The 27,972-nt window shown below is 39.1% G+C and overlaps 2 protein-coding genes across 8 annotated transcripts in view; both read right to left on the reverse strand.

The window, feature by feature from the left end:
• LOC142949980 (glutamate receptor 2-like) overlaps window positions 1–7,758 on the reverse strand; it is a 46,405-nt gene extending 38,647 nt beyond the window's left edge. For 3 of the 4 annotated variants that reach the window (XM_076091878.1, XM_076091879.1, XM_076091880.1), the window contains exon 1: window positions 6,799–7,758. In XM_076091878.1, coding sequence (XP_075947993.1) covers window positions 6,799–6,868 — 70 coding nt within the window. In that variant the 5' untranslated portion in view covers window positions 6,869–7,758. The remainder of the gene's footprint in view (window positions 1–6,798) is intronic. The other variant, XM_076091882.1, reaches the window with a different exon arrangement.
• A 12,998-nt stretch (window positions 7,759–20,756) lies between these two features.
• Window positions 20,757–27,916, reverse strand: ankrd49 (ankyrin repeat domain 49). 4 transcript variants are annotated; one of them, XM_076091220.1, is made up of 3 exons: window positions 27,868–27,916; window positions 26,920–27,165; window positions 20,757–21,388 (listed from the first exon to the last, which is right to left on the reverse strand). In XM_076091220.1, exons 2-3 carry the CDS (start codon window positions 27,157–27,159, stop codon window positions 20,912–20,914), a joined length of 717 nt encoding a protein of 238 aa, XP_075947335.1. In that variant the 5' UTR covers window positions 27,160–27,165; window positions 27,868–27,916; the 3' UTR covers window positions 20,757–20,911. The 4 variants fall into 4 exon arrangements, with proteins under 4 accessions (XP_075947335.1, XP_075947333.1, XP_075947334.1 ...); XM_076091218.1 differs by having other exon boundaries at window positions 26,920–27,225; XM_076091219.1 differs by having other exon boundaries at window positions 26,920–27,225; window positions 27,872–27,906.
• Window positions 27,917–27,972: the final 56 nt, after the last annotated feature.

The following is a 27,972-nucleotide window of genomic DNA, read 5'->3' on the forward strand; positions in this document are numbered from 1 at the left end:
TCTTGGAGTCTCCCAGCGAAAGCATTTCACAGTTGTATAACAAGACCATCTTGAATCCTGAGACATACAGTATATAGTGAGTATTGTCGGATCAGTAAGAACATACCAACATGTGTTCACAGGGGGACTCGCAATACACGTTGATAACTATTTCTAAAAGAAGACTGAATTGCAAACAGAGGAAGAAAAAAAAATCGATATCAATTAATAAAATTCTTCCTCAGCTCAGCTGAACCACTTGTGGGGGAGCTGGCAGAATGAGGTCATATTTCCAGACACACAATCTTAGGCCCTGAGTAGGGAAGCTGGGGCAATATAAGGCGAGTATCTACTCAGGGGAAGGCAGAATTATGGGCTTCTGTGACTGACAGGTCTTAACATGCTCGCTGAGCTTCTGTCGTCAGAAACAAGGCCACTATTAATAATCGGCCATTAACTTTGTCAGGACGTCACGTGGGCTCCTTCACTCGTAGCCTGCTGTCAATGTTTTTATAGAATATGGGACTGTAGGAACATTATTGGGGTGAGGTGTTTAAGTGTGAAATTGGTGGAAGGTGACATAAGGGGCTGAAGTTAGACTACAAGAGTGAGCTGTAATAACTAATACATCGGACTTGTTGGATGTTGCCGTGTGCGCATTAAAACACTTCCCGCCGGTTGCTACTCCAAGAACTGCGTCTCTTCTCTTCATTTCAGCCCCAACTTAATGGTAGTGTTTCTGCCACAACAAATCCATCTGGCTTCAAGTCATCAGCGTCCGATAAGGAGCAACTGTCAGCAAGGGCGTGGTATAGGCGTGTCGTGTGACGCCACGACACGGAGAGGAAACTGTTCATTCAAAACAACAATGGCGGCTCCTAAAGAGGTTACAAACGCGGCAATAGCATCAGTTATATCAGAACTGGAGAGTATTTATTCATTGAAAGAAGAGCAAAGAATGGGACTGAAGACTTTTCTTGACGCAAAGGATATTTTTGCTCTTCTCCCAACTGGCTTTGGTAAGAGTTTGATTGACAGACGGTTTGTCCAATCACCTGCCAGGTATTCCAGTGACGGCTTCTCAGATGGTTCTGTGTGAACAAACCATCTGCCGTGTGTCAGGTTATATAAAAACCGTCACATCACCATTCAATTATAAATCAGTCCAGTCAAAACAACCTTCTTCACCATATAGAAATGGATACCCAAATTACCAGCAACCTAGCAACAAAATCAAAAGAGCGGACTGAGTGGGTTTCACCGAACTTACATACAGTCAGGCACACATGCCCACCACATACACTCATGCTCAGATCGGTACATTTGAGGCTATTTAAACAAGTGGCAAAGTACTGCAATCAACCATAGAGCACCCACACAGCCCATTTTCAATGAATCATTTCATAATCCACTTCAGGTTATGGTGCAGAGCCTCAGCTCATATATTCAGCTCTCTCTCTGTAGAGTTTACAGCTCATCCACATTTAGTGTTCGCCTTCTCCACGCAGATTGTATTACGATCCATCTCTAACTTTCTTCAGGAACATGCGAGAATTAGTGTCCTCACAGGATTCTGGCTGTTGCCTAGCAACTCCAGTGTAATGTAGCTTACCTATCGCTCAGTGTGTTTCTGCATTTATTCAGTGGGAGGAAATGTGCTTCACTCTGACAGTCAAAGACTAAATATCTGTGCAAGTGGAAACCTACCTATTCATTTATTGGGTATGGATTTGGTTTTCATATTCATATTTCTTCGCACAGAAACCCATGCATTTGTGTGTGTGAGTGTGTGTGTTTGAGAGAAAGAGTTTTTCTTTAAGTAAAAGATCGGAGTACTTCCTCCACCACTGATTCCTGGTACTAAGATGTGGTTCAATTACGTCACACACAGTCCATGTGGAAAGAAGCAGAGGTAGTGGAGTGTGAACCGTTTGTGTGCATGAATGGAACTGTGTATCTCCTGATGTTTGTCGCTGTTGTTATTGTTATGTAATATGTGCTGTTGCTGTTTGAAATATATTGAAGCTGCTGACTTATTTGTCGGCCACTTTGTGAAGCATTCAGTCACAATGCTGGACGTTACGCCCCAATATTAAGACACATTTATTTGATTTCTTCATGAAAGTGAGACAAGTAGATTGATAACAGTCTCATGTCCTTGTGGTAAGTACGGATAAATAGTACGGATGTGTTTGGCTTAGCTTAGCATAAAGACTGGAAGCAGGGGGAAACCTTCCAGCCTGGCTCCATTATAAAATACACCTAGCAACAGCTCAAAAGCTCACTAATAAACACATTGTATCTTGTTTGCTTAATCCATACACAAATGTAAAAATGACATGTTGGAGCTTCTTTCTTTAAATGTTGGTTGGCCATATTTGACTACTGGCCTGTATTTCAGAAGATGCTGTAATTCATATTAAGTGTTTGTTTACCTGACAGTGAGGGGCCATGGATGAAACATAGGGATAGAAGAGGACAGGAGACATCAGGGAGGGACAGATGAGGAGGAAGAAAAGAGGAGGCAAAGTGTACAAGCTTAGGGAGCAGGAGAGGAGAGGGCACAGGAAAGAGAGCAAGATGAGTCAAGCTTCCAAAAAACTTCCATACACAGAAAGTCTGTATGGGACTCAAATTGACCCTTCGCTAAGCTCCGCCCCACTGCTGCTACTCCATCAAGCTGTCAGAGCTAATATGGAGCCCACACTGTCACCAACTGCACTCTCTGAATAAATATCTAATTCCTCTCTATTTGAAATTGAAGGTTTCAGAAACAATACCTCCTTCCAACCTCTCCAGGACACAAGAATCCCGTCTGATCTCTCTCGCAGAAAGAAAGCAAGTAAGTATTTTTCCCTGAGGGGAACAGGGTTGGTGTTGACTTTGATTCTCCTGCATCATTGTTCTAATATGGATGATTCTAGTGTGTGGAGACAATACGGGGATTCTCTGCTGTGGTCTGTATTTCCAGCCATGATTAGGCCTTCTTCAAACACCACACACCAGCAAAAGAAAACAGCAAAATGCAATATGAGACCGTGTATTTATGTTATTTACCATGTACACTTGTTTCATTTCAGCTCAGTGTGATAGTCTTGTTTTGCTGTCATCAATGGTGCATGGTGTTTCTCCACAGACAGAGATGGAGACCACAAACACAGTCACCACGCCACTTCAAGGGCAACAAAAGCACCGCGAGCACAAACCCAATACGAGTAATTTATGAATGTATTCTGCACAGACAACAACAAAAACCAATCAACGGTATACAGTTCATTCAACAAAGGCTGCACCGAAGCAACAAACACTGGAGCACACTTTAAAAGGGAGAGAGACAGCGACAAGTCCAAAAAGATTACAGAGAAGGTTTGTGATTTTATACTTCATTTTGTAAAAAGTGGAAGTAAAAAACAGGAACAGCTTGGATACAAACATTTTTTTTTTTGCTTAATGTAATGGAGAGCCTTTCAATTGTCAAGCATGTACATTGAATGGATGTTAATAACTTTAATGTAGTGTGCACTAATCAGCTGTACTTTTTAGGAAAATAGATGCATCGGATTGTGACTCTGTATCAGCAGATAGTCCATATTTAATGACTAAGATTGGGAGCAAAAAAACCTTGATCGTAATTGTAGTCAGTTTCTTATTTCTGGTAAAAAGACACCGGATAAACGTACAGGCGTAACCAAAGTAATATATTATTACTATATTGATATTGGTATATTGATATTGGTATATTGATTACTGCAGGAGCTGTCCCATGTATCATCATGAATGTCAGACCGGTTCCACTTACCGTAGTTATTTTATCCTGTACCATGTCCACTTAACTCAAGGTGGACTTACTGATGTATAAAAAGTGCTCTGGGATTTTTTTTCATTTTTCACAGAGTAACTTAGATCTTTTCACTTGAAACATTTTTACTTGTCGGACAGTTACCGCCATATTTATGCTGTGAAATGCAAAGTTTCACAAAAGGCGACGACTACTCTTGCTATTTAAAACTTACAGCTTCCAAGTTTGAAGTTGGGTCACAGACGGCAGGTACAGATCCATCCTGAGCTTAAGTTGTGAAGTGAATCTTGCTCTGTAGTCGCGCACTTGTAGTGTAGTGTGTGCAGGTTCATGATAGCGAGGAAATCACAATGACAGACTGCGGTGGATTCAGCAGCGACTCCATGGATCGGGCATACAAACCCCATCCGACGTCAGAAGAGGAGACAAATCTGATCTGCTTGTTTTTACACACGTTTTCTGATCGATGGAGCCGGAGAAAAGAGAGGGTGGTCTTTTCTGTCACACCTAGGACACATATTTATGTTTAAAAGCCATGAAAAAGTGCATTTCGCACAATATGTGACCTTTAGTTGTAAAGTCTCAACTATGGGATGGCTTGCCAATAAATGTGGTGTAGACATTCATGTTGCCCGTAGGACGATTTGCAATAACTTTGGGAATCATTTAGCTTTTTATATGGCCATCTTCAAATAGTTGCAAAACTAATGACCTTCCTCTCAGCCATGGCTGTACTTTGTGTCTCGTGCTAATTAGCAAATATTAGCAAGCACAGACACTGACCTGAAGTAAGTAAAGTAAGCATGCTATTCTCTTGGGTGTGGTTAGCATCCTGAAGTTAGCATTTAGCTCAAAACAACACTGAGCAGCCTCACAGAGTCACTACCATGGCTGTAGACCAGAGGTATTCAATTAAAATTCAACGAGGTCCAGTTAGAGAGAATGTCCTCATGCAAAGGTCCAGAGCATCACAGTAATATCGATGACATGATTTAGTCCCATATTGAAGCAGCCCAGCTTGTATTAACGTCTGTATGTAGTCCACAACTGACTGTCAAATCAAATAAAGAAAGTTCAATTGAATAATATCAACAATATTTATTATCAGTTTTCAAATTTAACTGGATGAATTATAAATAATACATAATCAAATAAAAAATAAATGTTTCAAGTAAAATAAGGGCTGGATTTAAAAAATAAAATACATAACAGAAAGCTTTTAACTCCTAAAATGAAGTACTTTAAAAATGAATTAAACTGAATTGTCTTTGCCCTGCAGCTTTATGTTCAGTTCATTCAGGTGTGAAGTGATGTCAACCAAAAAAAACACGATATTATATAAAAAACATATTATATTCTTTTCATCTTCTAAAAAGAGAACTCTGTGTGCAGGGACTTTGTCCGTGGTTATTGAAGCCTCTTGTTTCAGCTCCATTACCTCTCTGGTAACATCATTGTTGGGGAGTGAATTCATGCGTTAGGATTCTGATCATATTCTGCTCTTAGATTTGCTCAAAATATTTGTGCTTTGTCTCTTTAGCGTCGCTTCACATTGCTGCTTTGAATAATCGCCACAGTCTCTGAACATGTGAGACACACTGGTTTTAAACTGCCCGTGGGAAGAATGGACATTTAAGAGTCGGTCCATTCTTGGTTAAAGGCTCTGGTCCCTCTGATCGCATCCTTATTGGAATACACATATTTGATTGGCTGAGTAGCATCACGTGATGTGATTTACAACACATGTAATTGGTGGGTGTGTTTCCTGCACCGCTGAACGAGTAAAGTAAAGGCTAGAAAAGCTGCGCTTGTTAAAATAGAAGTGCTCTGTCAAAATGTAATAATTCTCAATTATCCATCGGTTATAGGTCCAGGTCCGGATACAACGGCGTCTGGGTCCGGACCCGGACCGCGGTCCGCCTATGACTGACCCCTGGTGTACTCTCATGACTGATTTATAATCAAACGGCTGTGCACCCATGGGTTCTCTGCGAGCAACTCTTACGCATGCCAGGCATACATAGTACTTCGGTAGGTCGCAGTAGCATTTGATTTCTATTTGATTTGTACCAGTGGTTTTCAAATCCTTTGCGAGGTGTTTTTTTATTCATTTGATTGGCGTGAATCAATAGTTCTATATAAGTTTGGCCCAACACAAGTCAATGGCTGGCAACCTTATATGCGCTGCAGCTGTATCCAATAAAAAGATACGGTCCACATCTGTTATACATCTTCAATGGAGACAAAGTCGTATTAACAGATTTTGGACTCATGGGGTTCATGGCACACAGGAATAAGGCTTTGGAGACACAATACTTTATAATGTGATCAATTAATTATAAATTTGGGTATTTTCATAAGAAAATAAATGACATTTGACAACCCCTTTAATGTGAAATGACTGAAAAAGCGCCACAATAAATATTGTGAAATAATTTTGATGGCTGACTAAATGTAATATTTTCATTCTAGCAATAGAAAATTAAAGTAATTGTGCGTCTATATAGACTATGACTATATTTGAATGCAATGGCATAGGGCTGCAAATCCAACACATTGTTTCAGGGGTTGTATGCAGTCCAACAAAGAATGGAGCTCAGGAAATACGTCTGAAGTGTCGAATTTGAATCATTGTGGATTCACCTGGTTTTAGCCGTGTGCCAGTCTGCTGTGCAAGCAACACCTTGAAGACAAACAAACCCCGCACATATGCACGCACCACACGCTCCACTCCTAAGTAAGATGCAACGCACACAAGCACATACACAAATACAACAGATGAAAATGTTGACATAATTAGAACACTGCAGCAGCCGCCGTACAGCCAGGAGGCCTCTCGGTACTAACAGCGGCACAAGGAGGACAGAAATGAGATAGGCCCATTTTAGCAGGAGGAAGACACGGGGGACGATGAACGGGTGAAGGAGAAAAGCGAACGGTGAGAATAAATTTAGACAGACGGATGAACGGGAGAGGTGATGATGAGAACGGTGGGGCGATGGCAGAGAAGAGAATCCTACCGATCTGGACGCTCGGAGATCCGCACAACGCCTCGCGCCATAAGAGTGTCACCACAAGCAGCAGCTTCATGGTCGTGTTCAGGCTCCTCGCGCGACGCCGCAGCAGGTTCCTACCAGAACATTACCTTCATCACACACGATGCGAGCTCATGGCGTCATTCCAGGTTCGCTCAGAAGCGTCTCGAGCTCTGCAGATGCCCTGTCCTCTCTCCTGAGATGCGCGTGCCGCTACTGCTGCTCCTGGACTGGGGGCGCGCGCCGAGGATTGCCCAGGAATACCGATGAGACACGAGAAGGAACCGAGAGCAGCCGACTGCGAGACGCAAAACAGCGTTTATGAGACCAAAATGAGGATTGCAGGATTAGCAGTACAGTACGTTAACATTAGCGTAAGCATGATATATTCATACTGCAGGACTATAGCCTTCCATTTTGTATCATTTTTCATGTAACCATTGATTTTACCTGATATCACACAGCAGCCCTATCTGAGTAGGCAGCCACTTATGTCTCTGTTTGGCTTCTTGGGTGTCATACAGTGACATAATTCATACATATAATAATAAATAATAATAATAAAAAAATAGTATGACGTATGTACACACAAAGCCCCTCTCTAGTCCGATGACAACAGAACAAAATGTAATAACATTAACATATAAATATAAACAAAATATAAAAAAATAACCCAAGCTTACTTTCACGTTGTTTCTTCCTCTCCAAGGAAAAATAAAATCAGATACACCTAAGACCTTTAAATACAATGTAAAGCTGAATGGATTCATTTCCATTATTAATTTAGTCATCATTGTTTTTTATCCTTAAATTCCTCTTGATGTAAACTCTTGTCTGGCTGTAGCATAATATATCACGTATGGGCCTTCATGTTCCCTTTCCCTGTGTTCTTTCCAATTCTCAACTTATGAATTAGTACATGATCTTCTGTCCGTGTAGTGTATGTGGACCACTTGATTCACCTGTGATGCATACTTCTTATTGAGACTGATACACATCTTACTTACTTTTCCACTTCCAGAAATGTTGAAACAAAGAAGTTTTAAGTTAAGTGGCAAGCTATGTCTTCAATTTTGATTTTGTCTGTGTTTGCCCAGAACCTGACAAAATTACACTATACTGTGCAGATGGTGTCCTAACGTCTGTGCTTGGTGTGAAGTGAGTCATTTATTTTTAATGATAATGACTATATTGCACTGCTAAATTATGGTTCATGTTAATCCTTTATTTTATAGATCCATCATAAAGAAAAAGGACTAGACAGGCTCTTCAGATGCAAAAGAAAATATTGATTTATTTCATATATAAAAAGTGAGTGTAAAAAAAAGTAAAATAAAGGTAACTGTCATCGAAGTATCTTAAAAACAACTTCAGCTATTCTGAAGATTTAAAGTGGATTTCCACAGATTTTACACATTTAAAGAGATAAATCTAAGTCAGTTTAGTCATCATGACGAATATTCTGTGGCTCTGGAGGGGATTTATCAAGTCTAAGAAAATAACCTCAATTGATCTTTTGATCATTCTCTTAACAATGCATATTTGGTCATAAATATGTAGGAAACAAGCCCTAAAGGCAAGCACTGATGAAAGCTATATCACAGCAGATTTAGACCTCAACAACCAGAATGCCGGGAGGCATAGCCCTACCATACATAATAATCAGTATTATTTTACGATCAGTTATATACGCCTATACTCGGATGAATGAGGAGGCAAAATGATTTTTCAGCCGAGTGAGGTTTTGCTCAAAGCAAACTACTCAACACAGCGTCAGCTTTTAGAGCAAAATGTCAATTTAGTTAACATGGCAAAAGTCACAAGGCCTTGTCATGTCACATAATGTATCTGGGACATGTGGTGTAAGATGGGATGTGCCTGCAAGCCTGTCACAAAATTTGAAGTTGGACTTTACTCAGTTTCTATAACATACATTTCGTCCAACAAAATATCAAGGATTACACTTAAATTCTCTGATATTCTGCCTCACACTTTCACCATGAGGTCTTCCATTTAGTCTTTCCATTCAAATGTAGTAACAAGGGTTGATCAACAGATGTCACCATAGTGACTGACTGAAATAATTAACAATGACGAACCATTTTCAGCACAGTTGTTTCAAAGTCCAAATCCAAATATCCAGACCATCCCCACATTGGCAGACTTGTTGACTTTAAGGGATAGTCTGGGTCTTACGAAGTGGGGTTTATTGAGGTAGGCTACCTACAGATGACGGTTGGCACGTCCCTGGATTGGAGAAGCAGAAAGGGGGCAAAGTAACGTACTGCTGTGGACGGGGACGTCAGTAAAACTTATTTTAGCCACCACGACACACAACCACCCGTTATACATATAAACTGCACGTAACAGGAGTGGACTAAACCAGCACTTGGGGAAAGCACTTCATACTGTAAATACAGTACATACATTTAGAAAGATAATTTTGCCAAACAGATATTTACAATGTATACAATTTCAATATCAAATTGTAAAGGCAAATAAAGAGCCGAACATCTATGCAACTCCCAGCTTCAGGAAAACATATTTTATTAAAATCGGACATATCCTCCTCCCCATCCTCTCCCCAAACATGGTGGAACCAAGAAGTAGGCCCAGTCCCAATGTCCCCCCTAAAGCCTCAAAGCCTGAACCCTCAAGGACTTACTGACGTCTGGTAAGTGATTGAGTGTGAGAGGCTGTGAGGGCTTGAAATGGTATAAAATTGCACTTTGCTGCAACATATCAACTTTCCATGACAACAACAAAAAATATGATGTACAATTGTGCATGTACAATTTATTTTATATTTTTGTACTCCCTGATTTGAAAGTCTTCCAGGCTCTTTCCTCACAAGATGAGAGGTAATTTCATATAATATATTTACTCATTTTTGTCAGAACAGCTTCAATGACAAAATCAAATATTTGATGAATAAATAAATAAATATCCTCTGATTTCATGTTTTTTTATTTGTTCCATCTTTAACCCTTAATGTTTCTGAGTAAATGTATTTTGACAAGCTGAACACATGTGAGCCGTCCTCTTTGTTTAACTTTTGTTTTACGTCTCATGCGTCCACTGGTTACCCCGTGTTTAACATCACATTGCAATGATTTGTGGGTTCCCTTAAGTCTGCATCTAATGCTGACTTACGGAAAGGGTAAAGGGCTCAAAATGTCTGCCAGAGAGCCCTCAAACACTCAATGATTTGACAGTGGGACAGCCCTAAACCCTCACGGACTTTGCGTGAGTCCGTATTTTTGCATACTGTGTTACATATTAACAAGAAAATCCATTTAACTTTACTTTATTTTTCCTTTGGTCCAGAAGATGGTAGTAAATTGACATCATCTTGGTTTCCATCTTCTCATTCTCAAACCTTAATATATACAGACAAAGAAAGTGTAGATTTATATTTACCCATCAAAGGGGGGACTTTGTGGCTGCAAACTAAACTGTCTGTGAGCCTAGAGTGTTCTGTGCCAGACGTGTTACCTCTGGACAGGGCCAGGCTTGCTGTTTCTCCCTGCTTTCAGTCTTAATGCTAAGATAAGCCAACCATGTGCAGCTTCATCATTTACTGTACAGACAGAGGGTGGCACTTATCTAACTCTTGGATACAAAACAAATAGGTATATTTTCTTGAATGTCTAAAATATCCCTTTATGAATGCATGGAATTATACTTGACATGCAACTTTGTCTCTTGCACTTCATTGTGTTTCAACGATTTAGCTCTTTAAGAACATGTATTTACTCTGTAGCTTTTATCTTGTCGTTTGAAGCTTGGCAATTACAAATTTTCATCTTATGCTCTCTACTGTTTATCCTTATCGCTGGTTTGTTCCACCAGGATGATCAGATGCAAAACAAAACAATAATTGTGAACTGTGTAATGACCAAATCTACATTATAAAACATGCTTTTTCTGATTAGAGAATTAAATTGAATAGCTGCAATTGTGATAATAAGCTCAGCTGGTAGAATATAATTATTTCTAAGATTGATCAGTCCAACAAGCTCTGCTGTGCATCAGCAGCAGGGCTGCCCTCAAGCAAGGTTTTCCATCTTTGGTCCCCAGACTCAGGACTTCAGAGCGGCTTTGCTCCTTTGCCTGACTGCAGGCTCTGAATATCTTGTCTCTTCAACCACTGCTTTGGACTCATGCTGAACACCTGAAGTGATGTGCAGAATATTTACAGAATACATGCAGGTTTGCAGCATTCCCTCATTAATTTCAGAGACCATATCATATTGTTGCATTTCTTGGTTGTGTTGTAGTAATCAGCTTTTAGATCTGTCTAAACTCCGTCTTTGAACATACCCAACTGGAACAAAAACACAATTAAATGTGATTTTCTACCACAGATAAGGTCTCCTAGGGTATCTCCAGATACCACACACACACACACACACACACACACACACACACACACACACACTACTGAATAGCCCTAAAGCTGTGTTAATTTGACATTCTGTTTACTGTAATTTCTTCAGTATGACCGGGTCCTGTCCCTTCCTCGAGAAAAACTGTGTTCAAACAGAACAAAGATAATCTGCTGATTGTATACAGAACATATGTAATTGTGAAAACTATATTTTGTAAATCCTACTCACTAAAAATTCACATCTTTGCTTTCCTATGTTCTGTCAACAAGTAACTGAACTTGCAGTTGTCATATGAGGTGACTGAGTCACAGCTCCGTGACTCACAGTCTGGAGCAGTAAGCCTTCTGTGTAAAGAAGGTCTGAAGTGCAGGGACGCTAACCTGTCTTTATATCAATTTAATTAATTCTCCCCATTCCTGACAAAATGAATCCCTATTTAGAGAGGGCAGACAGCATTTCATGAAATGAAATTGGACGTAAGTCTGTAATGTTTATGTCAGACATAGGCTGAATTTTGATTGCTCTGCACACATACATTTACATCTGACAGTAAATTAATTTGAAATGCATTTTGTGCTTATAAACAACAGATGTATTCCACATTTAACCCCTGTGTAATGTTCAAGCATCAAGACAAGAAAGAACGGACATGTTCAAAGGCGGCAGGATAGGTGGAGTCACATGATATCAGCAGTGGTCGGAGAAGTACTCAAATATTGTATTTAAGTAAAACATCAATCACAGTGTTACAAGTAAAAATCCTGCATTCAAGTACAAAAGTAACAATCAACACACACAACCGGAAACTGGATTTGTCCAGTCAGATGAGAGGACTACTCTATATTTTAAATAGTCTTTCATGCTTTTAGCTTCTACAAAATCCTTTTTAAAAATAGATGTCATTTTGTAAGAAGGGTTTGCAAAGAAAGTCATGTACATAGAGAACAAAATACTGTACAATGATTCAACCAGACTGACAACTGAAGGGCAGAATAAAATAAGTCACCAGTCATTGGTAAAAGATGACGCTTGGAAGCTTATGTGTGCAGATTTAAATAGGAACAGGTTCATGTTTCAGTGTTAAGTGCACTATAATGCCTATAACAGCTGGAATATTAACAGGTGTGTTGCTTAAGAAAAGCTATTCTTCAAACTTCCCAATAGAAATAGAAGGTTAGTCAAACATTAGCAATGTAGGAATTGGATTACAGAGTATCAGCTGAACGGTGGACTGACAAATCACAGTTCAAACTTCTTCAATCTACCCACTGAGTAGAGTGCAGAGGATTCAAAGACAGACTGCAACCCAAATTATTTAGAGCACAAATGCCCAATTGTGTTTCAATAATGAAGGGCCACTTGAAGGCTATTTTTAGGGGAAATGGTCACAAAAGCCTTCTCTCCCCTTTCATGTAACACTGTGGGGGTTTTACGAAGTGAATTACTATTCTGGGGCCAAACCTATGTCAAATGTAAAAGATATATTTGGTGTTTGAATTACACTTTTTCCATGACTGTTACAATATTCAATAATATTTTATATTTCATAATATCTTTCAATTGAATATCGAAAAAAAAGAAAAACATCAATAACACAGGTGATACCAAACTTGTGAATGGCAGTGTATAGGCTACACCTTTAGTAAGGGTGGTGACATACCCAGGAAGTGAATTTCCCCTGGATCAATTAAGTCTTAGCACTATTAAATATCATCCTCTTTTCATTACAATACATGGATGTATTATGACTCCAGTCTGGAGAGGTGGTGTCTTTTTTTTAATACAGCAAGACAAAACTCCTGCTATATTGTGCTGTTTCCAGGCCAGGGATCTGTATCTATGACCAGAAGGAGGGTCATGTCTGAGGTCATGTGATATGGTGCGTTAACTGCTTGTAATGGCTTTGCTGTGGAAGTCCGAGAGGTTGGGGATGGGGAGGCCAATAACTTTGTAGGTTGTTGTGTGTGTGTGTGTGTGTGTGTGTGTGTGTGAGTGATTGATTGATTGATTGATTGATGTCGCCACAGGCGACTGTGGCTAAGTGGAGAGCAGAGCCGTCTTTCAATCAGAGGATTGGCGGTTCGATCCCCGGCTTAGGTTCCACTTGTCGCATGTCGATGTGTCCTTGAGCAAGACACTTAACCCCAAAATTGCTCCCGTAGCTGTGCCTACGGTGTAGATAGGATCTGAATTGTAAGTCGCTTTGGATAAAAGCGTCTGCTAAATGACTGAAATGTCATGTGTATGTTTTTGTTCCTATTGGAGGCAGTTATCATGGTGAAGAAACAAGGGCAACAATAGAAGAGAATAGGTTTGTTCACATGTCTTTAATACACTTTCAACAGTAACTCACATTTTTTTAATCAGAGGTGGCTCATTGTCACAGCGAAAATGCAGACTGTGAGGTGCAGTGGAAAGTTGTGGGAAAAAGTTGCATTAGACCGTGATTGATGATTTGACTGATCTTTGAGGTCCAGGAAGTGAGGCATTTCACATTTGCAATCTTTACCTCTGAAGGCTTCGACCAAGAAAAAGAGCCTGATGGAGGAACAACAAAGCCATAAAATCAGAGACTTCTAAAGACGTCCCTTACTACGAGCATCTAACCAGCTTTAGAGGGACAACCAAATTAACCCACAATGCAGCCAGTGCTCTCTTTGTCCTCATCTTACTGTTTAATTTACATTCACAACACAGACTTAACTTTCCCTTGTGTTTAATCAACTGTCAGCCATTTATGCAGACTGCAGTATAAATGTAATTACTTGATCGAATATATTTCTAGCTGTGATGTTATGAAAACAGAGCTCTCCAGCAGAAGAAACTTTAGCACAGCTCTGAAATATTGTGTTTCATTATGGTGAAAAAATACATTTGTTGATTTATATCTATTCCCAGTTCATTTGTTGATTAGAGAAAATGCCTTGAAGCTAAATAATAATTATTCCTGCTTGCCCTTTCCATCTACAAATGTATAGGTATTAGAATATCCTCATCAAATTGAAATAAATTGATGTTTTCACGTTTTCTTATCTAGTGAAACTGATTATGGTTTAAAACAAGTCAAAATAAGTTGCAGTTTAATTGTATAGATAACATTTGCAAATGTATACCGACCCTTTCTGTAATGAAAGAATAGGCAGCTCTGACTTTACTATTAGCTGATAAACAAATTAAACAAATCCGGTGGTCGGGAAGCTCAGGGGAAACTTTGCTTTCCCTCCAGGGCCAAAGTTGATGCTCACGTTGAGGCTAATCTGCTTCACTTCACCGAGCAGTTAAGAAGCAAGACAAAGGAACTTTACTTGAGGAGCTGCAGTGTTTATTTATTTACTGAAACATTTACTACCACTTGATAACTTTACAGCTAAGAGCAGAGAAGTAATTTGTTTTCTTAATTTGCTTGTGTTTTGACTATATGCACATGTGTTCTTAATTTGCAGTGCGTTGAGCTCTCGGATCCAATGTAAACTAAATGCGTGAATATAAAATCAGTCAGATTCAGGTTTGATGGAATTGTATGACAGGGAAATACACTTATTGGCTTTCTTGCAGAGAGTTTGGTCAGAAGATTGATCTCACTCTAATTAAGTATGAAGTTGGAGCCAGGAGGCAATTCAATTAGCTTAGCATAACGACTGGAATCGGGGGGAAAAGCTAACCTCTGTCCAAAGTAAGAAGAAGAAGAAAAACACCTACCTGTTCACTGCTTAAATGTGTCCTGTGGAGTTTTCTTGTAAACAAACAAAAGTTGCGTATTTATAACAACCTATTAAACTACTAATTTTAGTTTGAGGATGTACAACGATTATGCCACATGTTAATTAGTGAACTTTGGAGATGTGATTGGGGTCCTTATTAAACTTTGACAGAGCAAGGATAGATGTTTCCCCGGTTCTCCATTGTTTTGCTAAACTAAGATAATTCCATCCTGGCTGTAGCTCCGTACTTAACATTCATTAAAGAGATATCAATCTTCTCATCCAAATCTCTACAAGAAATTGGATGAGCATATCTTCCAAAATGTCAGACTATTCCTTTAATCCAAACTTTCATTTCCAGCTAACTATTTTGGAAGCTGGGATTCACAATTATTCTGGATGATTGTTGTTCTCAAAGCTTTTGGCTTGAATCCAGTGTCTTTACAAGTTGGAACACCATGAGGTGGAATAATTTGTCGACCACAGAGATTTTAATCAGGACGGACAACTGAATGAAGAAAATATATTTGATCATTACAATTGATGATGTGATTATAAAGTCTAGTCTTTGGCTCTTAGACTCTACAGGTAGATTTGTAATTGAGGGGTCTATTCCCTGAGGAGCAGCAAAAAGAGTATCTTCCACCACAATAACCTGCATTGGAAACAACAGTCTGTGAATGTTGATATGCACAACGGACAACAATTGAAGTCATAACGTTTGTGGAGGGAGCTGTAGCTCAGAGATGAATAGTATTTTTCTTATTTTGTCAACAAAAAAGTTAGTTTTTTGACAGATTTTATAAAGGTGGATTGCGATGTTTTATCAAGACAGGCATGCAATGTATAAATCCAGCAACACAAAAAAGGAAAACACTCATGTTGATTGTCAGGTGGAAGCAGATCAAGGACATGTAAAAGATGTAAAGCACTACTTTGACATAAGCCCCCAGTGATCTGACTGTAGAAGTTAGCTCAAGGAGTGATTACGAAATATGGCATACTTTAAACACAGAACTTATAAATAATTATCAGGATTTATCGACAGCCATGTTTCTACATATATTCAATCTTAAAAAATCACAGCAATCATCAGATGCAGCTATAACAGCAGTACATTGTGGCTTTGTCATTTTGCTTTGAAGAGAATGAAGCAAGAACACACTATACTTATCTTACTTTCTTCCTTTCATCATCTGGTTTCAGAAAAAAAAACAATCAGCCAACACAATGCAGAGCCATTGTCCTTTACGTGAACTATAAGTCCAAAGACGCCTAGACTGTCTATACAATGTAATCAATAGGCTATTACATTATGAATACAATTTTGAAGGCTACACTGAAGAATAAAGATGTACGCTGTCTGCAGTTATTGATGTGAACAATTTGTAAGCCAAGAGGAAAGCAATGTTTTTATAATAAATCCTTGCCCTTCTTGGACTATGTTTTCATGTGAATAGAGTGATGCAAGCTCAAATGACTATTGCCTCATTTCCATTAAAATGTTTGGCTCAACTCGACTCACTTCTGGTACCAGGTCCTTTTCTCAATTTCGTTTCCCCCTGCAGATGGTACCTTGTCAATGTAGGTTAGAGTCGTAGCTGACCCTTCCATTTTATTTGAAGCTTGCATTTATAATCAGAGAATCAACGGGACCAAGGGGAACTTCGGGAACTACAAAATATATATTTTCAAAGAGCTGGGGACATTCAGTGCATCTCCTCCACGCCATGAGGTCTAAAAGGGGTCAACATGTTCTCATCAAGTGGAGCTACCAAACCATCTGAGAAATGAACCTTGGACTCTATATCTGATCAATCTAAACTTACTGCAGCTACTCTTATCATACTACACTAGACGTTAGAAGATGACATGGAAATAAACTGCTCATTTAATTGCAGATGGATCAAAACTCCATAGTGAAGGCTGAAATTTGCCCTAAAATTGATTATCTGTTATGTCTGATCACAGTCTCATAATTTCATCCTAAATTTTAGGGAAATGGAGAAAATGTTTTAAGACAGTAGAGTGAATATCCATTCATTCACGAGTTTTTAAGGAGTAATCTATCATTTAAAAAAAAAAACTTTTGTAGAGTTCCTGAGGAAATAATCTTAAAAAGAACAACAAAAATTGTAATGACCGGAAAAACTAAAAGACAATAATTTGAAACATGTAAATACTGCTCAGAACTACACAGGTTTGTCTTTTACATTTTTGTACCTCTAGCTCAGGCATGTCCAAAGTCCGGCCCGCGGGCCAATCACGGCCCGAGGTCAGATTTTATATGGCCCGCACCTTCTGTCATAAAATGCATTATTTATGGCCCGCCAGCACAGTCAAAACGGAATGAATAAATCATACAAATTCAACATGCAATTCCTCTTTTTACCTCATGGTGGCAGCACCACTCTGTAACTGTCTGGCTGTTTGAAATTGGCTCTGACCCTTGAACTGTCATGTTACGGCAAGTAAAAAAAGGAAAGTCGATAATAAGGGCCGCCGCTTCCAGGAGAGGTGGAGATCGCAATATTTTTTTCACCGAAAACCGAAACAACTGTGTCTGCCTAATTAGTCATGAGACTGTTGCCTTGTTTAAGGAATATAATGTAAAGAGACACTACGAGACCAAACATGCTAATGCTACAACAAGCTATCAGAGAGCGACCGAGCTAGAAAAGTGAAGCAACTCCAAGATAACTTGGCCACACAGCAGCGGTCCTTTTCACATGAAAACATCATCAAAGTAAGCTACCAAGTGGCCATGGTAATTGCTAAACATGACAAACCTTTTACGGAAGGTGAGTTTATCAAAGACTGTGTTATGAAAATAGCAGAAAACATAATTGCCCCGAGAAGAAGACCGAGTTTGCTAATGTTTGCCTGGCTCGTAACACTGAAGAGCTATCATCAGATACTAAGAGACAACTTGATTTGTTTCGTTAGCCTGTTTCATGTGTGTTGAACTTAAATGTGAGACAACTTTTCATTACCCTCACTAAGTCATATTTAAGATTGTCTTGAGGTGAGAATATTGATCGGTTTCTATGTAATTAGCTTTTAGATGGCTTGTTCTTTGTGTTATCTGACTTTCAAGATGTGAAAGAAAGGCAGAATAGTTGTTGAGATGTGTTCATACATGAATGCTTACATTTGGTTACATTGCTATTTGCTGTCATTGAAAATAAAATGATTAAATAACAATGTATGTATAGGCTACTTGTATTGTTTAAAATAATGTCAGCAGGGACTGTTGGCCCTTGGGCATTTTCACATTATCTAATCTGGCCCTCTTTGAAAGAAGTTTGGACACCCCTGTGGTAAAATAACAATGTCAGGAAGTAAAGTGACATTTTTTTATCAACCTGACAAAATTACGTTCTTGTGGGAAGAAAAGAAAAGAAAAGGCAACAATGTAACTTCTTTACATTCTAATAGAATGTAAAGAAGCTACATTGTATCCGAATGTAAGTTCTTTACATTCTAATAGAATGTAAAGAAGCTACATTGTATCAGAATGATTCTATTGAAGTTATTCCTTTTTTAAATGTTTTAGACGAGTCACTAATCACTTTAAAATAGTGATTATAGCTGATTTAACTTACAGACATGAGATTGATCTTCTCATGTCACTCTCTTTATACAATGATATAAATTCATCCCCGTTTTATCTACAAGGCTACTTGTATTGTTTAAAATAATGTCAGCAGGGACTGTTGGCCCTTGGGCATTTTCACATTATCAAATCTGGCCCTCTTTGAAAAAAGTTTGGACACCCCTGCTCTAGCTGATTTGTTGTGCGATGACAAAAAAAATCCAATCAACTGGAGTCTGGAACTAACTGAAAGTAATTCAATGAACACTAACTCTACTTCCCCTATAATCACTTCCAAATTTAGGGTTTAGTCAATGGCAGTACATTATGAGAAAACACTGTACTTTTGGTACTCCCTCATCCGTCTCAAATGCCCTGTCTAACGTGCTATTTGTATGTACTTTTACTCTACTCGAGTACTTGAATTTCATTCTTTCTACTTTACTACATCTCGGGGGGAAATATTGTACAATTTACTTCACTAGATTTATCTGACAGTTTTAGCTACTACTTACTAAAATCTTCATCTGTGAAAGATGAAGATTTTACAAACAAAACTTTGTATGTATGTGTAACATACACATACATATATAATACATTTTTTTTCTGTTTGATAGTACTTTAACTTAAGTGAAATCTTGAATGTGTGACTTTCATTGTAACAGAGAATGTTTAAAGCAGTATTTACTTTTACTCAAAAGATTTGTACTTCTCCCACCTCTGCTGCAAGTACGAACATCATTGTTCTGTTTCACCATCACCTTTATGAGGATAGATCTTTGACTCTGACCTTTTGATTTTACAGGAGCCACAATTAACAGCTGCTCAAAAACACAATGCCGCTGGGAAAGACTTACTTAAAAAATACTCAGAATACAGGGTGCTGTATTTGCCTTATAGTTCATATATTTCCATGTATAGGTTGCCTTTTAGACCACATATAGGCTGCCAGGACCCTACGGAGACGTCGGCCGACCCTTTTGGATCATTGTCTCTGTACATGATTGCACATATTCTCTATAATCTATTCTGTGATATTTTGCACATTGCATAAAACTGTACAGCTCTTTGTTTTTAAAATAGATTATTATAATTATGTTTCTAGACTGTTGCCGTACTTTTATCTGTATTTTCTAGTACTAAGGTTATTGTTTTGCACCAAACACCAAGGCAAATTCCTTGGATGCGAAAACCCGGTTGGCAATAAACCCGACTGATTCAATGTGAATGTGATTGAGTGAAGAAAATGTGATTCAAGCTCTGTTGTTTACCTTGTGGTGTAAATACATCGGTTAACAGTACATTTCGGTGCCCATCTCTCTGACCGAGCAGAACATTGTGGGCACTCTCAATTACAGGGAGAATCATGATGCTTCCAAACACAATATATATCTGTTGAAATGTTCTCATACGGTTTTATGAGTCAGTCAGTCTGTTCAGCAGAAAGATAGCAACCTGTTTTTTGAGAAAAGTCTGCACACTGACTCCAAACCACAATATTATATATTTAAATAGGCAACATTTCCAGCCCAGTCAGATCTTCAGTGGGCCATGAAACTCCAGTGGTGGAAAGAAACTAAGAACATTTACTCAAGTACTGTACTTAACTAAACATGTAAGGTATTTGTACTCAAGTCTTTTCTTTTTACGTTACTTTTTACTGCTACTCCTACATTCAGAGGGACGCATTCTACTTTTTACATCACAATTATTTGACAGTTTTAGTCGTTACTTTACAAATTAAGGTTGTTTTTTTGGACACAAAAGTAAGAACTATGAATTAAATGACCCAACAGTATAGACAAGTACAGCTGAAATGCTTATTAAATTAATTAGTAGATTGACAGAAAATGAATCGTGAGCTATTTTGACAATCCTAGTAATCAGTTTTTAAAAAATAATTTAAATTTATTTTTTATAGCTTTCTTGTTTGGACAAAACAAGCATGGTGATGGTGTCATTTTGGTCTATGAGCACTTGATTCAATCAATTGATTAATAAAGTAAAATTAGTAAAACATTCACCTTTGCAAATAAGTTACTGTCGAGATGTGCAGCTGCTGCATATGCTGCACAACATCTGGCCTCAACTGCCTCATTGGACCAAACGAGGGACATATAAAGCATATAGTGATGCCTGCGAAAAAAAACCTGAGCATGTCCAGTTTAAAAGACACCACACAGTCTGTCTGTGGCTGGATATGAAGCAAAAGATTGTACTATAACAACAAACAAGGAAAATACTTACTCCACTGTAGCGCTTTAAGCATTGATAAAGCTACTTTATTAAAATGCAGTGCACTCGGCATTAGTTTCACGTATTTACAAAAGTTCAAGTAATGAATGGCAAGTGATATAATGCTCAACTTTAAATCTTCTCTATAAAAAAGAAGGTAAAAAACATCTCTTTAATTAATGAGATGGTACCACATTGACACAGTCTTCTACCATCTCAAACAGGGCGTGATGTGGGCCAGTACGCCGGGCAACCTCACTGGCCGTCTCCCCGCTGCTGCTGCAGAGCTCTGGCTTCAGGTGACGTTGAGAGAGGAGGAGCTCCAACGTGTGAGGAGAGTCTGATCTGAAGGCGGTGGTGTCGGAGGCGGCCAAGTGCAGCGGTGTGAGTCCACCGTTGGTCTGGGCGTTCAGTTCGGCCCCACGTTGCAGAAGAAAACTCGCCACAGTGACGCGGCTCCAGCGGCAGGCGCTGTGAAGCGGCGTCCAGCCATCGATGGTGCGAGGGTTAACCTCAGACCCGGCGGCGATCAAAGCAGAAACCACATCAACATGGCCGCTGTATGCTGCACGATGCAGTGGAGTGTATCCGTCCTCATCACAGCAGTGCACCAGCAAGGGATCAGCGGTTAACAGCCTGTGGACTGTTGCAAGCTGAGAAAAGAAATGCAAAATTGCCGAGGGTCAGGAAAGTACAAACTAGAAGTCTCATGAACCTATTACAATGATTATTCTAACCCCCAGCCTTTCATGTTGGTAACTTTCACCTCTCTGTACATAACATTTTCAAACTGAATCATCTTCTATTCCGGTCACACATATCAACGGTATTAACTGTCCAGAGTTATTGTGTATATGAACTGTGATTAAACTAGGTTGGAGCTGATCGTTTCCCTCCCCAAGGGAAGCATTGTGTAATTATCCACAGGGTGCTTAGTGTATTTCATGGCCTCAACACCTTTGAGAGGTTTCAGGGTTTAGGAAATGTGTTTTCTTATTGTCAACTGTTCCCTCTGTGCCATGTATTGCCTCATGATACGCAGTTTTTCAATTATTCATCCTATTCTGCATTTATTTACAACTCAATGTTGACCTGCTGCAAGGGACAGCTGTATACTCTGTACAGAATAGTGTTGAATGTGTGGCCAGTACCAACAAAAGGTTTAAACAAGTCAGATTTAATGGCACTACATCAACTTCTTTTTGTTTTTTTGATAACCACAAAATAATTTTCAAAATTTTTTAAATTACAAGAATTATCAACCATGATATTAGAGAGTGAGAATGATTTACAACATATTCATGATTTTCCTTTTTTTGGTAGAAAGAAATAATTAGTAAGTCAAAATGTTGCCGCGGACTTTTTGCTGCATCAGATCTTAAAATTATGAGATTTTGACTCAATCTTAAAAAGCACATCTGAACACCAGCTGAAAGAAGACAAAAGAGGATGTCTAACATTAAATCAACCACTTCGATGTGTTCATAAACTTCTTACAAAATACAAAAGTGAAGATTAAAAAAAGGCAAATCAAACCCCGGCTCACAGCTGCAGTCCAGACCACTTGGGGGAAAATTGTTTTTTTCCACATCTTTCTTATCCTACAATCATTTTTAGTTCAGTCTCTACTTCCAGTTGTTTTATAATAGTCGATCTATCTGCGTTGGACTGTTGGTCCTATAATAAAGAGAAGACATTGGAACGTGTCACATTGGGCTTTGAGATTTTGTGAGTTTACTACATCGAACATGTGCTAGTTCTTTTAATCAAATTAGCACAACTTGTGGCTCATTGCTTAATGTTTTGTCTTTGCACAGTCTCTTCAGCGACATTAAATCAAGAATCCTCCAACATAAATACTTCACTGTGTAAAGCCCATTTAGTGGAGTAATGCTGGGTCCTTTATTCTTAACCAGCATGGCAGCCAGTCTCTCACAAACACATTTAATACGCTCCGATTGCTTTTCATTAAACATAATAAACTGATAATATGTGATATCCGATAGCAGGCACACAAAAACATCCAATTTGTATTAAATAACCACATACAGTTTACACGCACCGTCTTTGCTCATAACAGTTTTAAGAAATGCTTGTTGGGGTGAGATATTGTTCGTCCTTGCGAGTGCTCACTCTTTCAATACAGCCAACAGCTTCACACAATGTGCTTTGTCAAGATACACCACTGTGTATACTGTGAGACCACATACAGTTGTGTGAAAAAGTGTTTGCCCCCTTCCTGATTTCTTATTTTTTTGCATGTTTGTCACACTTAAATGTTTCAGATCATCAAACTAATTTAAATATTAGACAAAGATAACACAAGTAAACACAAAATGCAGTTTTTAAAATTAAGGTTTTTATTATTAAGGGGGGAAAAAAATCCAAACCTACATGGCCCTGTGTGAAAAAGTGATTGCCCCCTAAACCTAATAACTAGTTGGGCCACCCTTAGCAGCAACAACTGCAATCAAGCGTTTGCGATAACTGGCAATGAGTCTTTTACAGCGCTGTAGAGGAATTTTGGCCCACACATCTTTGCAGAATTGTTGTAATTCAGCCACATTGGAGGGTTTTCGAGCATGAACCGCCTTTTTAAGGTCATGCCACAGCATCTCAATCGGATTCAGGTCGGGACTTTGACTAGGCCACTCCAAAGTCTTCATTTTGTTTTTCTTAAGCCATTCAGAGGTGGACTTGCTGGTGTGTTTTGGATCATTGTCCTGCTGCAGAACCCAAGTGCGCTTCAGCTTGAGGTCACGAACAGATGGCCGGACATTCTCCTTCAGGATTTTTTGGTAGACAGCAGAATTCATGGTTCCATTTACCACAGCAAGTCTTCCAGGTCCTGAAGCAGCCCCAGACCATCACACTACCACCACCATATTTTACTGTTGGTATGATGTTCCTTTTCTGAAATGCCGTGTTACTTTTACGCCAGATGTAACGGGACATACACCTTCCAAAAAGTTCAACTTTTGTCTCGTCAGTCCACAGAGTATTTTCCCAAAAGTCTTGGGGATCTTCAAGATGTTTTCTGGCAAAACTGAGACGAGCCTTTATGTTCTTTTTGCTCAGCAGTGGTTTTCGTCTTGGAACTCTGCCATGCAGGCCATCTTTGCCCAGTCTCTTTCTTATGGTGGAGTCATGAACACTGACCTTAATTGAGGCAAGTGAGGCCTGCAGTTCTTTGGATGTTGTTCTGGGGTCTTTTGTGACCTCTTGGATGAGTCGTCGCTGCGCTCTTGGGGTAATTTTGGTCGGCCGGCCACTCCTGGGAAGGTTCACCACTGTTCCATGTTTTCGCCATTTGTGGATAATGGCTCTCACTGTGGTTCGCTGGAGTCCCAAAGCTTTAGAAATGGCTTTGTAACCTTTTCCAGACTGATAGATCTCAATTACTTTGATAAACCACAGTTAATTTATGTTTTAACAGGGGGGGGGCAATCACTTTTTCACACAGGGCCATGTAGGTTTGGATTTTTTTTTTTTCTTAATAATAAAAACCTTCATTTAAAAACTGCATTTTGTGTTTACTTGTGTTATCTTTGTCTAATATTTAAATTTGTTTGATGATCTGAAACATTTAAGTGTGACAAACATGCAAAAAAATAAGAAATCAGGAAGGGGGCAAACACTTTTTCACACAACTGTACATGTGGACAAGGACAAGCGGCAAAGCCTTACAATTAAGAAGCTGGAGCCATCAAATGTTCGGCATCAATCTTAAGAGATAACTTAATAAAACAATAAAGGGATTATCAAAAGATTGAGTTTGTTTTTCTGTTGATCAACTACATGATTAATCAACTAATCATTACTGCTTTAAATGGCACCCAAACCAGACAGAGTTCCTTATACAGCAGAAAAACATGATCCAGAGACTAAAGCTTTTAATGTAACACTTAGGTTTTGCTTTTTTTGTGTTTTGGCACGAGATGAGAGTCTTAACACGCTCCACTCCAGGCTGAAAACAGTTCACGCCTAAATATTAACTGAAATAATCTCTCACTGACCGGTTGCTTTCACTTCCATGGCACTAAAAGGTGAAAGGCCTAATAACAGTCCCATGAGCTTGATCTCCTGAGCTCTTAAATAAATATTATTTATCAATTAAAATGTAATAATAAAAAACGTGTTTGAAGCACCATTTCAGACTTTGGCGTCTATTGTTCAATAAAAAAAGGTTTGGCAGAAAAACATACATTTTTCTCAAAGTAAGGTATTGAAAATGTATCATTTTGAAATCAACACGAGAATCAAATAGATTCAAATGATACCCACCCTTAGTTTATCTGTATTCATTTTTTTTTTAACTAGGGGGCTCTTCAATGTTTAGTCTTTGGTGGTCAGGAAGGAGCATAAACCTTACGACTGACTAAATACACACGACAACAGTTATTACCCTGCAAATCCTGTGAGAACACCAGTTGTTACATGATCTTGTACCGACACAACCAGCAGCTTGCATGGTGTATATGCAGTGCAGTTTACAGGGAAAAGGCCCAAGAAACAGAAAACGCACAGCTTTTGGGTGGGCAATGTAGACCGCCTACAGAGGGAAGTGGAGGTGAGTGAACTTTGTAAAAATGAGGCAAACCTCAGGGAAAGCTGTTTGTGTACTAGTACGTCTCCTTTGGGCAAAACACGAGAGACGTCATCAATCCGCATATGTCGAATATGTTTTTAAAAAATCTTTATGAACAAGACTGGCAGTGACATTATCTGAACAGTTGAAAAAAAACATCTTTACAGATCACACACTATATTATTTACACCACACTCGGGTCCAATTAGTTGTCAAGTCCAAATCATATTCAGAATCGGCCCAATAGTTGTACTGCATGTGTCACTTTCAGTTCATAACATACCTAACGGGATAGTATGAGGACTTCTGGGTAGCAGCATGTCTTTTTATGAAAAGCTAAATGGACTGTAGACCTTGTGGATAATCCTGCTAAGTGGGCAAGAATATATTATGCTAAATCTTTTTGTAAATTATGGTAATTAGCTTGCTATTATTTCCATGCGTACGTTTACTTTGGGGGGGGGGGGGGGGGGGGGGGGGCTGCATGCAACGGTGAAAGCAGATTGAAGGTGTTGCAGGTACTGTTATTTTTTTACTGTATGATGTAGAAAGAAATTACAATTTACATTTATCCTGCCATCAGACCCCAGAGGTCTACTTGTTGTCATATCTCACAGGTGCTTTATTCTATCATTCAAATTGTTCCTAATGACTACATGTGAGAGTTTTCTGTTTATATTTGAATTACTGCTTTTTAAATAGCTATTTTGAATACCAATGCATTGAGTTCCTAGGGGAACATATTACATTTCACTGTAACTTTCCCTAAGATGTCTGTTTTTATCTTCAGATGACATTAATTACATAACAAATAATATTTTGATGAGTACATGGTACGTTAAATATGTTGGCAGGATGAGGGTTAAATGGTGCCACAGAAATATTTGTGAACGTTGACAAAACTTTCTAAAATCATACTTATCAGTTTTGTTTAAAATTAGAAGAAAATGACAATTAACTCCATCGACAGCAGTTTACAGGCAATGTTTGTGTTCAGGAAGGAAAGATTCGCACGCACACCGTTATGCCAGCCGACTTACAGAAGTTGGATTGCTGGACCCGTTTTCCGTGTTGTTGGATTAAAACACCGATACATATTTTGTCATTTTATCGAGGAAATATTTGGACAAGTTTCTGCCAAAATCCCACAGCACGCCGTGTCAGACATTCAGCTGCAGCTTAAGTTGACGTTTGGCAGCAGAAGCAGAACTGAACAGTTTTAGAAAGGCAGCTATAGCACGGATTAAAAACCTGCTGGTCTGTGCTGCACACGGACGCTGGAACAATTTAACAGCAATTAATAAGAAAACTAGACGGGCACTCGGAAAGTGCAGACAATGGTGCATTCACATGCTCCTCGTATTTCATTGCTTAAATAACACGTTAGCTGTTTGTTGTTTTGGGCGTCCACATGAATTTTCAGTTCATTTTCCTCAGTCAGGAACTCATTTTCTGATTATTCCGAAACTACATGAATTCAGCACAAATGCCCAACCTTGCAATGTTAATGAAAGTGAAACGTACTGTAATGTGTGTACAAACAAGCAAACAAACAAACCAATTTCCTCTTTTGAGGAGGTAACTAACACTACTCACGCGTTGGTTTTCCGCTGCCCACAGAATGAGCACCTTTGGTTTGTCTTTGAGAGTTTCTTCTTTTTCTAGATACCACGCCTCACTGTGGTCCCCCTCCTCCTCCTCCTCCTCCTCTTCCACCTCTTCCTCCTCATCCTCCTCATCCTTGCTTCCGGTCCACAGGCTGCTAGCCCCTCTGGGGATCAGGTGTCCGTGTGTATTCAGCAGCTCAAGCTGGTTGAAACCTTCTGGAAACTCCATCACTTACTGTTTGTGTCACAGAATTCCAGACAGAAAGACACGGAGACGTCAGACAGAGACACGGACCTGACAAATGATAAATCAAAATCACAGGTGGAGCTGGTGTGAGAGAACGTTGACACTGAACTATTTAGGGCATTAAGGTTTAGTACTTTTACTTGAGTTGCCCTTGACCAGCAGCTTTCATTTTTAATAGTCACATTAAATCATATAATATTAATGCAGATGAATAGATAATGTAAATAGTCAGTTGCAGCCCTAGAATCTCGCTCTGACTTTTATTTTCCATTTTGTAATGTACAAACAAATAGTTGTTATCAAGTACATCACAAGACGTGCACGACGTTAACGTTACTATTCACATATCTTGCCCGTTTATACCAATGTGGTTAGGTCATACACTAGAAATACCACTCAGTATAATGCAATACAGGTCAACGGCACCAGAAGCTGAAGTCTCCAAAATGACTGGAGGCTAAATACATTGTACGTGAATCAACAACTCTTTAAACAGATTCAACTGGGCTGGTGTAGTAGAAAGTAGTGTGTAGCATTAGCTTTAGCTATCTTAACGTTAGCTGTGTAATGTTTACGGCACCGAACTAATGAACTGGCAAATGTGTAACGTTGTTAAGAGCTGCAGATATCGTGTAGCCAGACGAGAGTACTTTGAGGAATAGACGCTGATATGATAAAACTCTCCCTGACCCACTAGTTGTGTGGATTCTTCGGGTTCTTCTTCTTCTTCTTCTTGTTTAATGGCGGTTGGCATCAAGTTTTATGGTGCATTATCGCCACCTATTGCTCCGGAGT

The sequence above is a fragment of the Anarhichas minor genome, unplaced genomic scaffold (genome assembly GCF_050575085.1).
Source record: "Anarhichas minor isolate MPS153535 unplaced genomic scaffold, ASM5057508v1 ptg000014l, whole genome shotgun sequence".
In the NCBI taxonomy this organism is placed as follows: domain Eukaryota; kingdom Metazoa; phylum Chordata; class Actinopteri; order Perciformes; family Anarhichadidae; genus Anarhichas; species Anarhichas minor.